Here is a 16,509-nt window from a genome sequence, read left to right on the forward strand (position 1 = left end):
CTTGTGTGATACGACTTTCTAAGTTGGCTGCAGTTGCGGCATTGGCCTCATCAATATGAGTGTTAATCTCAGTAATACGAGATTCTAAAGTAGTACCTAATTGAGCCTGCGATTCGGCGATACGTTCATTTAAGCTAATCTTAAGAGCTTCAATAGCAGCTAAAATATTTTCCATTTTGATGGCAACAAGAAAATCATAAACCACTTGAAAAGAATTCAGATATCACCATTATTGTCCAATGGTTAAAAGTTCATGTTCAAGTAATTCAAACATTCTCAAAAAGAAAAATCTCCAAGACATTTAACACACGCAAAAACAATCATCCCACATCATTGATAACACTTCTTATAGAAGAAAAGTTAAATCTTGTTGGAAAGTTCTTTGGAATGTTAATGGCTATTCCACACAAAGCACTGGAAATGTATCTGGATTAAGTTGCTAAGTCACACGATTTTAGTGCGATTTTGTCTATCACTGCACTTCTTAATTTATTACTAATACTTCAAAATTGAGCCTAGAATGGTTAAGTGTCAATTTAATGTCTACTGCACTCATAATTAAGTTCTGATATTGCTGAAACGCTAATTTCTAGTTCTACTGCACTCCAAATCGGCCCCAACACGACGGGGCGCCAATTTCTCCCCCTCTCCTCTGTAACAGTAAATGTGGTACTTCGGTAGACATGAGACGCAGGGCGTGTACCATTCGTTGAAGTGTGTACAGAGGGAGAGGGTTTGTTTAGAAATAAATCTTAAAATTTTTCCTCTGAGTTTATTAATAAATTCAAAGTTCCTCGTCCTAGGGCTGGCGATGTCCTTGGATTCCGGCAGCTCCTCCTTTTCCCATACCAGTGAACCACCATTCATCCCCCGATGGAAGTTCTAGAAGATCCATTCGACGTCTTGAAGATCCATATGGTGCTGATGAAGGGCGTTGAGGTAGTCCTCGTGAATGATGAACGTGAATGAACATTGTTAAGCCTTGGGGCGAGTTAATGCAATGACTGCTTCTGCACAGATGAGAGGAAAGTTTATCAATGGTTTTAACAAGGTTCAAACACAAAAAAAAATGTATCCTTGAGAGTTTATCACGGTGAAATGTCACTAAATTTTGTCCCGTGTTAAATGAAAGAAGGCCACTAGACTCGAATGAGCATGTAAGTTTAATACTCATAAAAATAAAAGTCCACTCTAAACTTATCGTCGAATTTTAACAGAGTCACTTGAAGTTTGTGGCACTTGGTACAATGTAAAGTAATGCCGCACGACTTAGTTCTTTGAAGCACTGTTCAACATAATTTAATTGGATTCGAAAATAAAGATGTTTCACTCGTGAATTCGAACTCATTCGCGCATTGATAATAACATGAAATCAAAAGATGAAATTAATCGAGTATTGACAGTCCTCGGTTCGACTGTTCGTAAAACTGAATGTTCATAGAATTGAAATGTGCTGTTTAGTAGAATTGAAATGCACAGTCCACACATGCACAGTTCACAGTTCATGACCTAAAAATATTTACACAGTTCATGAAATGGTAAATTAGTGACGTAGTCATGCTTGGAATCGAGTAAATCTGGATTAAAACACAGTCTCATAAACTTGAAGTATTTAGTACTCTGTAAGGAGCAAACTGTTCTAAGTCCTGTCCAGAACATTAAACTTCAAATTACGAGCACTCGAAAACATTCGCAAGTCTTAGACACTTGTGTAGAATAACAGTCACTTGATAATGTTCAGACGAAGCACAATTAATATCACGTCCCGTCGGAGTAAAAAGTTGTCACTCACAGTATAAAGAAATCCGTACAAGTCCATATATGATGCGATGGGGTTAAAGTCCACTGACTCGAAGATTAATAGCTGCTTCACGCTAGATCACGGTGCTCGCGAACCGACTGTATGAACTCCACTGCCTAGCGTGCACATACACACTCTGGCCACAAACTCAGGCCACACACTGGCAACACACTGTATTTATATCTGATCCGGGCCTTCACATCTCGTTCCATAACTTCATCGCCTCATGTCAGATATACATGAAATTCGGCAGGAATATAGATAAGGGATCGGGTTACATGGTGATGTTGTTAAATTTGTTTAATTATTATTGTGGGGAGAGTTATTACCCATAGAAACTCGAAGAACATTTCACATCAGTCTAGGCTCTGTATCGCGGCGAGACATGCTGTGACGTCACCCGCTCTCTACGTCACGCGCACACAGCTGTTGCTCGCCGTCCAGTCAGTCTTTCGTAGGCGGCCCGGAGCGTAACATGTTTCTAAAATTTCTATTACGGGGACTTAGTTTTGTACCGCCGTTACCGGTACAGTATGTACTGATTATATACCAAAGGATCCTAACAATGTACAGTATTGTAAAGATACTGTAACTGACAGGTATTGCTTTCCAACTAGAGAATAAAGTAAGCGTAAACAAAACCCTGTGGCTTCGACTGCTTCACACTTCTTTCCGTCTTTGTCCACCCAGTAAATAGTCCATTTCTAAATTAAAAAATAAAGTATTGAATACAAAAGTGTTTTATCGATTGAAAATTACATTATTGTTCTAAGTTTCTGGTCAGTAACTTAAATACCCAATATCTGCTCATGGAAATCTCTTTTTACATGGTATTGTTAGCTGGCAGCCATAAGGAAAGTCGCACGCACGATTGCACGACCTTTAGTCAGTTCACTTTAATGGGTGGTGTTGTAAAGCATAGGTGAGGGAAACCTCCAAAAAGTGGAGAGAAGACTGTTGTCTTAAACGTATTTAATAAGTTTATGGAAATTTATCCTGACAGTTCAATTGACAATGTCATAAAATTAACATAGAGCACTGGTGTGTCTGTTTCAAGTGTTTAGAGTGCACGGAAAGAATTTCTAGTACCGGCCGTGGTACCACACAGGATAAGAAAAGACCCCGTGTCAGAAATGTTTTGGACATGGAGTACAATGAATTTGTTCATTCTGCTCTACAGAGAGAAGTGGACATATTTTTTTAAAAACAATGAACGCCCTACAATTAACAAAGTGTTATAGACTGTAACTTCTGATCCTGAACTCTCAGATTCTAAAAAATTCTCGCTTTACATGCTATTGAAAGAAATAGGTTTCGAGATCATCGGTAGAAATCGAAAAATCGTCATAGTGGACAGAGATGATGTGACGTAGATGTTATCTCCATAAGATAAGAGAATTTAGACAAGAGGGGCAGAAATTTTACTAATTGGACAAGCCATGGATTAATGAAGGGCATACAAAGGCATGGTGAGACACTACTGTAAAGTCGAAGAAACGGGCATTTCTTTCGGGTTTAAGCACAGGGTTAAAAAATCCGTTGGGGAGGGGTAAGCAACTGATATTGTTACATACACATTGGAAGTGATGGCGTTTTTTGGAGGGTGGTGATCTTTTATTCTAGTCTAAGAAAAACTGAGACTGCCATGATGAAATGACTGGTGACGTATTTAAATTGTGGTTTGAAATAATATTACCAAAGCTGATGCTACACTGTAGTCAGACTTCCCCCTTATCACTGTGAATTAAACCGATAGAGATGGTGTGCCGCCAGATCAAACATTATGTTGCCAGCCTTAACACCACGTTCAAACTTTGGGACGTGCGTAAACATCTTGACGCAGCATTTCGTGAGGTGACAACTTATAAATGTCATTCCTATGTTCAGCCTGTTGTGCACGAAGAGAAAAGGTTGTGGGACCTGGAAAGTGCCATAGATTTGAAAAGTATGGAAGTAGTAAAACCAAGATAACTGCAGTAGTCAGAAGCATGTCTGAGTCAACAGTGTCTGAAATAATCAACAGTCAACAGTCTACTGATGGTAGTAATGATAACAATGACTGCCAATTGTATCCATTGGTGTTAACTTATTTTTGTGAGAGAGAAAAAACAGAACCAATTGTCACCCCTCTGGTTGTTTTGATAGAATGTGAAGGTAACATGGGGGGGGGGAGGAATATTTCAGGTGTTGGATAGAGAAATTAAGATCAAAATGCTGAATTGGGACAACAGTATATAATTTGGGTGTGACAATGCAAATACTTTACAATGGTAGTTAAATTTAAGGGAATGTCAGCATCTTGGGAACAGCAGAATCTTTCAATGGTTATTCAAGGCTGTATCTGTCATTTATGTTATTTACAATAACTGCCCAACAGTGTCAAGGGTTATGAACTTCATGTTGTTGGTCCGTATTGAACTGAGATAACATATAAATTATACATAGGAGAGTTTTCCACCTATTCAATACTAAGTTGTTTTTACAAAATTTGATGAAATCCTAAAATTTTGTGTATGTTTAATATGGCTGATGATGACCCTGAGTAGTGTTGAAACTAGCACCATGTAATGTAAATAACATTGTAAATATGGTGTAAAAGGGGTAACATGTTGACCTAGTAATCAGAAATATAACGCTTTATAGAAAACGTTTCAGTTCAAAACTTTGAGAATAACAAACTGAATGATTAAGCAAACAAAAAATTTTGGTAGGCTGAACATATTGAAATGGATCAGTGATCAAACTATATTAGTATTATGGAACAGTAGAGAATTTTTTTTTTTTTTTTTTTTTTTTTTTTTTTTTTTTTTTTTTTTTTTTTTTTTTTTTTTTTTTTTTGAAACTATCCCTACTATCCTCTTTGGTTGCTATAGCTTCTGTATGCAGATAGATATATCTGGCCCATATTGTCAGGTCCAAACTGTGGCAGTTTAAGTGTGTTGTTAATGGTACAAGCGAAATGTTTCTCACTGATTTTCAGCTAGGACGTTGTGGTTATCATTCTATGTATTTAATATGTAAAATTATTTCTTTATAAACTTTTTTGTTGGTTTAGAAGTTTGTAGAAAAGTAATTTATGTCTGGAAATTGGAGGAAATTCGAAGTGTAATTCTTTTTAATTTTGTATTGAGCATAACATACTGTACCCGCCCCTACCCAAGAAGGCACCGGCGTGAGATATCTACAGGGCGACTAAGGGTTGAAAGTGTATTAGAATAGGCGCTTATCTAACATTATCTTAAAGGCATACTGGGTAGGAATACGGGTCATACCTAATTACAATGAGAACACATTCGGGTTAAAGTTTAGATTAACACAAGCGATTTATTAGGCCTTGATGATGATGGAAATGACGCATTTGTAGTTACGAATGAATTACTTGTATTATCATCAACTGTGGTTTGTTGTCGACGTTTAGTCGTGTGTGATGGATCCGAGTATTGTTTATCTCAGAGCGAATCGCCATGACGTGATACGAACGGAAAACATTTACCACAAACACTGAGGCTATATGATCTTATTAACTAATAAGAGTAACGTGCATGCAATAAGTCTGAGCAATCCCTATACTAAAACACACAATTATTACCCAACGAAATACCAAGAAAGAACTCACATAAATATGGAACAAACGCCCGGGTTTGAACCGACCCTCACTAGGATACAATTCGCCGCCCTGATGATCAGGACCATCGTCAACACTAATTATTATCACAACATGATACATAAACAACTCAATGAAACACAGATTATATACAGTAAACACGTGAGACACCCCTCCTTCATTTTGGCATTTTGGAGTACCAATGCCGGCGCAGGGCACTGAACTGATACCCCGGTAGATGGAAGTAGGACACTGAAACCCTAGCTACATTATACTCAAATGAATAATGACAGTAAACTAACAAATATTGGTACCAATCGCAGTTTCATTTAATAGCGAACACATCATCCCGGCGTGTTAAATACTTCCATTATTAGCCGATTCCTACAGGCCTTGTTTCCTTTAACTCATGGCTCCCCCCTTATACGAGCGGTCAGGCACACAAAAAACACTTTTCTTTACTAGGTCAAACGCCCCAACCCCCTGCCGTGGGCAGTTGATGGCTTTGGCCTTGACATGCGTAACACGGCCTTTCTTAACAAAAACACCCCCTCTCGAGGTTCGTTCACAATAAACTGAGCTCTGTTGCTCATTAAGCAAATTGCATCGGCCCTTAGTACTTCACCTCAATTCAACACACATATTCCTTTTACATAATCATGACTTCACAACGTGACGTCGGTTTCGATGATACCAATACTTGTATTCATTACAATTTTTTTTAATTATTATTATTATTATTATTATTATTATTATTATTATTATTATTATTATTATTATTGGATTCATCCTTACACGATCTTCCTACATGACTTACCTGGTAATGAGATCATACTGTGTGATCATACCGAACTTCCTTGTAATGACGACGTAATCAATCGCTAATAAAATTCGTGATTAACAGATAATTAATTACTAATTACGTCACACGGTAATACAATGATGAATTAAATATTCACGCAGTGACCAACCCAATTAGATTTTCATACGGTGATTACTCAATTAAATATTCACATCCAATTATCCTCACGAGACTTACCTCATCCTCGTATTGCACTTAACTTGTGATAAGCCTGCCAATTTATTGTAACAATGCCTATCTAAATATTTCAGTGGAGGGGCCTGTGGTGTCAGTTCCGTAGTCATCTCTCGTCGTTATGGGTGCTCACGTAATCTAATTACACTATTTACCAGCCATGCATTATCAACGCTGGACAAACTACAAGCTAACTTGAATTATTCTGAATTACTAAAATTTGGTCTCCTGACACATCAATAATTACAAGTTCCCCAAATAAAATGAATAAGTCAATGTACTACTGCATGCAAACTTATTATTAATTAACCTATTATTAATTAAATAAAGTAAATAAAAGCTACGTGCATCATGATAGCACATCTACATTAACTGAAGTTACGATCTCTAACATTATAGCTTCCCACCCCATCTGATCATGTCATATTAAATATGGTTAATACTCATCTCCATCACTTGATGACCCATTGTTGGCTTGGGAAGTCCATTACTGGTTTAGTGCTGACCCATGGGTACCAAAGCAGTTACTGGTGGCACCATTCTTCCTCGAGGCTGGGAGTCCATGGTTCTAGGTTGACGAAACCGCTGGCAGTGAATCCTGTGCACAAACACGTCACTGTTTTAATTCCACACACTGGTTAACAGCGTTCAGCGTGAACGTCCAGTCACGATCTCGGATACGACTATGTAGTCTGCAGTTCAGTACCGAATCCCGTCTATCTCTCAGCCACTATTCAGACTGCTGCTACGTAATACTATCGTGCTATAGTAATAATAATAATATTACTTTCTGCACTGAATGTTTGCGACACAACACGGTTTTATAAAAACTAACACTGGTGTCCCGGAGACCAAATCTATACACTGTTTATGCGAATTCTATTATTTCACTTGAAATTGAAGTTAAATTCACTTGAACAAAGAACTAATGAGAGCTTAACCAAACATAGCTTCGCCGTCGGTAAGCCGCGAGTCCCGAGTGGCCCTCGTCCCTCACTGCAGTGGTTTTTATAAGGGAGCGATACCCCTTCCACTAATTTGCGTGTTGCCTATCCCCGGCACACTTGAGGTGTAATAGTACGGCTAATCAGGTGACCAATATTTAGTTGATGTGATTGAGACATATCCATTCAATTATCCTTCAGTGGATCTCCTTTAATTAATTAAAATCTGTCCGGCTTCCCCTACCACGCGGGGTGAACTCCCTCCGTCAAGGACGTGTCATGAGAATAAATAGATGGCCCCGGTACTTTTCCACGCAGAAACAACACAATATTCTTTCTTCTTCTGAAAGTTATCAAGAAAGGGGACATTAGACACTCTAAATAAATGTCCCAGTGACATTTATCCCTTTTAAATCGGGAGACGACTCCAGAATTCGAGTTTCATTAATTTCTAGATCGTAGATAATTAAGTTGGCTAGTCCGAATTCAAGATGGCTCCTATATTTCGTTTCGAAAAAGTTGGTTTCCCCTCATTCTCTGAGTCTTGAGGAGGGATGTCTTCTCTCGAGTGATGTCATGGGGAATCCCCTTTCATAACCCCTCCCGGGTCCAGATGGGCTTGCGTTCCACTGCGGGCCCCCGCTACACAAAGGACAATATGGCGCAATAGGTCGCAAACAAAGAAATCTCGTAAAATAACTTTAAAAGACTCAATTTATCTATCTTAATGGTATGAATATTAATTAGTTTCGGTATTACCTGTATTAATGATATGAATATTAATCAATTTCAGTATTATTTTCCTTAAATAGCATTACGTGCGTAATTATGAAGATCACTATCAAACAAAGGTCCTTGGATCATGCCCCTATCGGGTTCAATACCAAGGTAGGACTATTTACAATGTACTGTATGTGTTAAATTTCTCCTATGCCTTACATAAATTTCCCATTTATTGCTTTACCAGTCAAGCCAGTAATTTGTATACAGATATCTGCTGTCTAATTACTTATCATTCCATGTTGAGTTAAATGCATGAAAAAAATTATCAAATTATTCTTGTTTAATATGCTATAGTAAACACAGTATTATGAACGTGAGGGAGGAGTGAGATTTGCTTGCCCGCCCGTGCCAGTCAATGGAATAGCATGGCGTTGCCTAGATAAATAATGAATACTCTGGCTTGCTGTGTTTAATATCTTTATTTCTTTCTGCACATGAAAAATGTACAGATTTAATTGTTTTGGTGATGCTGTGTGGCAGCACAAAAAATTCTGAAGCTGTCCGCCCAAATCCTGTGATTCTGTAACAAGGGATTCAGGAGATACCATTTGCCCTTGAACTGAAGGGATAATCTCAACAATTGCTTCTCCCACATAAGCGAGAAAGATAAGAAGGTGCTGAAATATTTACATCCACTGGAGAAGAGTGTTTAGGGAAACTCTATTGGCAAAATTGTCATAATTGTAAGGATGGATAATCATAGGATTTGGGCTTCTAACACATGTATCTCTATTCAGAGTCCATTCTGTTTATGGAGAATGTGTGTATATTGTGAGCATAGAACCGTGTCAGATCTCTCTTTCGTCAGCATGTCTGTCACTGCAGCAACAGCGCTGAGCAGGAAGCATGCTTCTGGGAGAGCCCATGTTCATAGTTATTGTGTGTTTACTATCATACATCACATTGTGTGGTAATGTGTTTTCTTATTACTAGAGACAACTTTAACTTCTTTTCTGTTTGCCTTTTTCACTTTCTGTGTCCAGTATTTTAATTACTGGCATGTTCTTTTGTGTTGTTAATGCTCTGAGTTCTATTATTCTTCCATATTTAAGGAGACATACGCACGTACCAACAGAGAATGGGGCCCTAGATAACTTTCATATTCTCTTCTGATTAAAGAGGGGCTGATTATATCACACTTCCCTTAAAGCAATACACCCTGATCACAATTAACATATTTTATGCAACAGCTGAACTTTTAATGAATGGTAAAATTTCTTCATTGAGTTTAATGCATAAAGTTTATTTCAATTTATATGTTTCAGCTGGAGCTGCTGTGTGTTTTGACAGCTGGAATAGAGCGTAATACAATTGGAAATACACTCAAAGACCACATCATATCCCTGGGAATTGTGCGTCAAGCATTGGAATATATCACTGTAGGTAAAAATTCGGCACAACTTGTTTTGATACCAAAGTACTTGTCTATAATTATCAGTAACTGTTTTATTAACTTGACAGATGCATGCTCCCTGTGTGAGACCAACTCTTCTGAGAACTGATAGTGATGACTGGAAGGAGTTTATTTCAAAGCCTGCTCTTAAATACATCCTCCGCTTCTTGACAGGCCTGGCCACAGACCATGAGCCCACACAGGTGAGAAGGGAAATATTTTTTTCTAAATAAAGTTTCTTTTAATCTTTGAGAGGTAAAAAAGTGAATACTTTATCTCCCTTAACATGTTGGTCAGAAATCTCCTTTCACTAGATAAATAATGTAATAAGTCACAAACTTTTAAACTCTTTGAGAAATATTTATGTATGCGAGAAATAAGAGAATCATTAGTGTGTTAAAGCAGTATTTGTGCAAAATATTTTGTATTGATCATTCCTGTGCCTTCTCTCTTAATATATATATATTTCACTCGATAAAGCTCATTAATAAGTTCGGCTCGATTGTTATACTCTCTGTATTAAGTACCGTTTCTGTATTATCTAATACCCGTATGTGTTTTTTGTTTAGCTGGCTGTATCAGCTGATTGTGTCCCTATCATCCACCGGCTAGAGCAGGTATCATCTGATGAGCATGTGGGCTCATTGGCAGAGAACCTGCTGGAAGCTCTGAGAGCTCACCCTCAGGTGGCCAGTCGTATAGAGGAAGTTCGCCAGCAGACTCGTGCAGAAAAGAAGAGACTCGCCATGGCCATGCGTGAGAAAGAACTTGGAGCTCTGAACATGCGAACTAATGAGAAAGGTCAGGTGACAGCTCAAAGTACTCTGCTGATGGAGGATCTGGGAGAAGAGCCTGGACTGGAATGTTGTATCTGTCGAGAAGGCTACAAGTTTCATTCAAGCAAGGTTCTAGGTATATACACTTTCACAAAGCGCTGTAATGTGGAAGAATTTGAAGTGAAACCTCGCAAGACTGTTGGCTACAGTACTGTCACCCACTTCAATGTGGTCCATGTAGACTGTCACATGTCTGCTGTAAGGTAAGTTGGTTCTCTTTGTGGGTGAAAATGTGTAGTACATAGGGAGGAATATCAGCCTTTGTCCGAACATCCAAAGCAGAGATTTATTTATCCTGATTATCCCAACTCATGCTATAATAGTTTTTGAGACTTTACTTACATAACATTAAATTTGCAATGAATCAGAACCGTAAAATGCAAGTTGACATGTACGTTTTGACCTTCTATCCCCAATAAATCATGACCGTTGTGTGTGGTTTTCAGATTAGCAAGAGCACGTGATGAGTGGGAATCTGCAGCATTGCAGAATGCAAACACCAAGTGCAATGGTTTACTACCACTGTGGGGTCCACAGGTACCAGAGTCTGCATTTGCCAGTTGCTTAGCTCGTCATAACACATATTTACAAGAATGTACTGGCCATAGGTATGTACAGTTATAGTTTTATTCTTTGATCTAGAGATATTTTATTTTCAAAATTGTGATATGTTTTTATTCGCTTTCTTCAGGGATATCAGTTACTCCTCAACTGTGCACGATTTGAAATTACTGTTATTACGGTTTGCACAGGAGAAGAGTTTCCATGATGATACTGGGGGAGGTGGACCTCAGTCCAACATGCATCTCATTCCTTATCTTATCCATATGGCATTGTATGTAATAAACACGTAAGTATCCATGCAAATTAAGAAAATATTCTTCAGGACTTTTCTTTAGAAATTAATTTTATGCCTTGAGTGAAGACCATTTAGTACATTGTACAGTTGACCACAATTATGTTATACTGGGAAATAAGAAATAAATAGAAAAATGACTTTAGACTTACCGTTTCTCCAAGATTTATTGGGTGAAATTTCTTTATTTACTAATAGACAGTTCAGTCTTGTAATGGAACTATTTTGTTTATCCTAACAGTACCCGTTCAGGACCCAGGGAGGATAAGAATCTGACAGCATACTTGGAAAACACTGCCACAGATAAGTGGCTAGAGTCAGGCTATGAAGCAGAAGGCCCCCTCTATTGGTGTGTCTTCTCACTATTATTGCACTCGCCCACACGTTGGGCTCGTACTCGTGTGTCACATCTTCGTCGCCTTCTGGTCCTAGCACAAGCCCGTCATGTACAGCCTGCAGGACCTGGTGCCACCCCTCATCTGGCTGATCGCAGTGTTAAGGAATACTCGGTCTACAAGAGCTACCTGGTGTTCTTTGGCCTTGTCGATGGCATCTACACCAATTATTGCAAGGCAAGTCCTTTATTGTATAATAATTTAGATACGGTAATGTAGCCTTTGAGCTTTTGCCATTTCAAGAAAACAAGAAGAAAATATGTACGTTTCACGTCTTCTTCATGGACAAATGAGTTTTCCTTCTGAAGATGTGGAGGAAAGTTTCCTTGAAACATAAATATTTTCTCCTTGTTTTCTTGACTTGGCAAAAACCCGAAAGCCACATTATCCTGTCTATTAATACAGGCTGTGAAAGAATCAATCTAAATATGTCTGTTATTGCCTCTTCTATTTCTTTAAAAGTGTAGAGAAATTTAAACTTTCATACTTTATTGTGGTTTCCTTATTAGTTTCCATATTTTAGTATTTTGTGTAAAGCAGGTGTTGGACCAGCAAACAATACTCCAGTATAGTCTTTTGTATACCCCTAAGGCTTCTTAGATCCAGGAAGTATATTGACTAAAAGTCGTTTTTGGTCATCCTCCTAGCCCAGTGATGCCGACCTCTATACGTCGTATAGACCACCTTTTCTTCACATGCTGTTGACCTCCATGCATGGTACAGACCCCTGTAGGCCTAACTTCATTTTGTTCTAGCTTGTAAAGTTTTAACATTGTTGATATGGAAATTGTATATCTTTGAAGCTGTATCCAAGAGGCCTTAGAGGTACACGAAAGGCTATGCTGGAGTATTGTTCGCTGGTCCAATACCTGCTCTACACAAAATACTAAAATATGGAAACTAACAAGGAAACTACAATAAAGTATGAAAGTTTTAATCTTCCTTCCTTCCTTCCTTCCTTCCTCCCTCCCTCCCTCCCTCCCTCGGAATTTGAAATAGTCTGATCATTTTCTGCTGCATTATAGTGGATGTGTGTATCACTACATGTTGTTTCCTTATGTAAATTGATAGTATACCAGGTGTACGCATAAGTTTTTGCTGGGTTTTGTGGTAAAGAAAACACATAATTTAAGGGAAATTCATATTTTTGTTTATTCAAAATATTGGCCATCGCCTTCTACACACTTCGCCCATCTTTCAGGTAAGTTATGAATACGATGCCAGAAAAACTGCTTTTCTTTTGTGGCAAACCATTTGTTGAGCCATTTTCCAACTTCCTTGAAATTGCTGAAGTGCTGCTCTGAGAGTGTGTGCCCCATTGATGCGAAGAGGTGATAGTTAGATGGCGCCGGTTCGGGGCAGTATGGCGAATGCAGAAGGGTGTCCCATCCAAGCGATTTCAAGGTGTCTTTCACTGGTTTTGCTGTGTGAGACGGCACATCGTCGTGTAACAAAATCACTTTGCCATGTCTTCTGGCCCATTCGTGTTGTCTTTCGATCAATGCATGATTTAAATTAGTCATTTGTTGCAATAGCGTTGTGCATTAACGGTTTCACTGGGCTTCAAGAATTCATAATACACAATACCGCACTGGTCCCACCAGACACAAAGCACGGTCTTTAACATTGAAATTGCCGGGCTGAGTGGCTGAGGCGGTTGAGGCGCTGGACTTCTGACCCCAACTTGGAAGGTTCGATCCTGGCTTAGTCCGGTGGTATTTGAAGGTGCTCCAATATGTCAGCCTCGTGTCGGTAGATTTACTGGCACGTAAAAGAACTCCTGGGGGACAAAATTCCGGCACCTCGGCGTCTCCGAAAACCGTAAAAGAGTAGTTAGTGGGACGTAAAACAAATAACATTATTATTATTAACATTGAAATTACCACGTTTAAATTGTCAAAACCATGTCTCTCATGTTCTAATCATTGGAGAGTGTTCACCATATGTTTCTACCAGCGAAAAGTGACTTTCCACAGCCTTTTTCTTTTGATTAAATAAGAAAAAGAGAGGATACAAATGGGAGTATGTACTGGATCAGAAGATGTATGAAGACAGGAGGAGATGGCGAGTGCTTGTACACCACACACAGGAAACTGGAGTTGGGAAATGATGATGATGATGATGATGATGATGAAAAACAATGCTGGTTTATTTATTTTTATTTTTCGAGGCACAAACGTCGGCATGATCACTGAATGATACAGTACAGACGCTAGTGTTTGGCGGATTCAAGTTGTGTGTGTTGGTAGGTTAATGTCAGACGAACAAACTGACGTATATGTTAAATTCATATGCTGCGTACTGTTTGCTGGCGCCATCTCTTAGTGAAACCGAAAAAGACTTATGTATACACTTGGTAAATCACGGTCTTTCCATAGATATGCATGCTGAAATGATCTGGTGAGGATTCCTATAATTCTTTCAACACCTTGAAACCTTTTACAGCTCGCAGTTACTTGGTTGCTGTCACTTTAAGATATAAAATTTTGTCGAGCAGAAGCATAGCGTGGTACAGTTTGAATGAAGGTTATTGTAAGTTTGAAAAATTCAGACAATAACAGTACTACCGCAGACTGAACTGAGTGAAGTGAGAATGAATGCGTAACATAAGGAATGAGAGAGGATGGTACACAAGCACGCCGAAGTACACACCCTCTTTCTCATGAACTAATTGTCCCATTAACCTGGGATTTGTAAGTGAATCTTTGAACTATGGTTTCCAGTTCTTCTGCTTAAAGTTTCAGAGGCAACGATTACCCTAGTTTTCATTGCATTGTGAAACAGCCCATGTAAATACAAGAACATCACTTTCATTTCACTTAAAATATGGAAGGTCACTTCTCCATTAGTAGATTAAAGGTAAAAAAAGATATATATATATATATATAAAATCAATGAATGTAAACTACATTCTTTTGATATCTGCTGTAAATGCTTGAAAATAATCTGAGCTAAACTGTTGTAACAGTGAGTTTTTTTAAGAGATTGCTGCATTTTCTGAGTCCTCACTCCTGAATCAACTCTACTGGGTAAAGCAACACTCTAAAATGTTCCGCATCTCTGAGGCGTTAGGAATAAAGCTTCTTGAATGCCTCAAAACTTGAATATTATAATGTTGCTACCAAGGGATTGTTTGATGTTACTTGCATATTGTACTGAAATGTTTATAATGAAGGTACTAAACTTAGCCAGTTGACCTTCTCTGCAACTTTTACTCATGAGTACAAAGGCTAGTGGGTTGACTGTCCTCATCATGTGATAGTGATTGGTATTGTGTTACTTTCTTTATCCATTTTACTTTTGTTGATATATCAGATGACATGACACACTTCTGCAGAGCTCAGACACACGTGCAGGAAGAGAAATTCATACAAAACTGTTACTGCATTGGTTGGACATATTTATTGAAACTCCTTAGAAGAAACTGTTGATGGATCAGGAAATGTGGGTGCAACAGAGTGGAAAGGCAGCACACTTCACTCTTGATGTGTGGGAATTTCTATATCAAATTTATCCCAGGCATTAGATCACCAGGTGTGGCGTCCTACCCAAAATTAACAACCTCCAGTTAACACATTTAGGGGCATGCGAAGAGCCTTGTTTAAGAGAAACATGAACAACAAAGAACATCTGTTGACCCAGACACTTTCCACATCGGAATTGTACAAATATATATATATGAAGTATGTTTTTTAAGTATCATTTTTAAATATGGCTGCTGTAGCTCTTCGGTCCTCATGCAGAGCATGTCCAATAATGGACCATTTATATTGGTATTATGCAGAGCATGTGCGCTCAGTACACAAGCCACAAACGCCATTATGGAAGCATTCGCCCGTATTTAAGTTTGTTTGTCCATATTGAAAATGCCTCTGACAATTAACGGTCCCGCCAAGTGTGTAGTGAGTGCTGTAATTAGTTTTCTAAATGGAAAACGAGTGAAAGCTATTGGAAATTCATCGGCAAATTAGTGAAATATATGGAAAACACACTGTGAGCAAAGGAATGGTAAGAAAATGGGTTAGAGCATTTAAAGAAACTATAATAATGTCCACGACGAGAAGCGTAGTGGTTGACCATCTATCATTACTGAAGACTTGGTGCAAAAAGTTTATGTAAAGGTTCAAGAAAACAGGCGCTTTACGATTTCATCATTAAGTTATGAGTTGTTTCTTATGTCTTGACCAATACAGAATCCAAGGTAAAATATTTGCTGTGGAATGTATTAGATTATTAGGTAGGAAAACAAGAAAAATAAAATTTATACTATATACACATTACACAATAATTCAACTTTTACTTACAACAACTCATTAAGGCTGAAGATAAGCGCAACACACTGTTTACGTACTTAAATTATATTAAATTGTATTATTTATATTTATACACACATTTTTGCAACCGAAGCAATTACAAACTGGTTCATCAAGCTATTCACAGAGTTCAGTCAGCATTTGAAAGCACAGTGCCGGACTTTGTGTTGCGCTGATCTTCAGGAGCTAGCTATTCGCTTCAATCAAGCGACTCGTCTTCGACTTCTAAACAATTTTGGGACTTCATGTTCAATAATTATATTGTGACTTCGCGCCTCATTCGCTGGCTCATTTAACTTTTCACCTCTTCTTGTAAACATTATGAGACAATGCTGAAATTTGCGTGTGTTGTGCTACTATTCAGAAGATCGCGCCCTACTTCTTATAAATGACTGACTTTCTACTTCTTCTAGATTTTACGATTTAAAATTGCACAGTGCATATCCCCAGTAACATATTTTGCCTCTTCAACTGTTTTTGTGAAAGACTCACTCTTTAATTTCTTATTTACCTATGCATTGTTTTTTGCATTTTATTCGGCTGATGGT

At 38.3% G+C, this 16,509-nt stretch overlaps 1 protein-coding gene across 1 annotated transcript in view; it reads left to right on the forward strand.

Moving 5' to 3' along the window:
• Positions 1-16,509, forward strand: part of poe (E3 ubiquitin-protein ligase-like protein poe) — a 797,274-nt gene that overhangs the window by 770,939 nt on the left and 9,826 nt on the right. Inside the window, exons 75-80 of the mRNA XM_067137373.2 lie at positions 9,434-9,547; positions 9,630-9,764; positions 10,131-10,600; positions 10,844-11,005; positions 11,089-11,247; positions 11,495-11,825. Of these exons, the coding sequence (XP_066993474.2) occupies positions 9,434-9,547; positions 9,630-9,764; positions 10,131-10,600; positions 10,844-11,005; positions 11,089-11,247; positions 11,495-11,825 (1,371 nt within the window). The remainder of the gene's footprint in view (positions 1-9,433; positions 9,548-9,629; positions 9,765-10,130; positions 10,601-10,843; positions 11,006-11,088; positions 11,248-11,494; positions 11,826-16,509) is intronic.

The sequence above is a fragment of the Anabrus simplex genome, chromosome 1 (assembly GCF_040414725.1).
Source record: "Anabrus simplex isolate iqAnaSimp1 chromosome 1, ASM4041472v1, whole genome shotgun sequence".
Classification (NCBI taxonomy): Eukaryota; Metazoa; Arthropoda; class Insecta; order Orthoptera; family Tettigoniidae; genus Anabrus; species Anabrus simplex.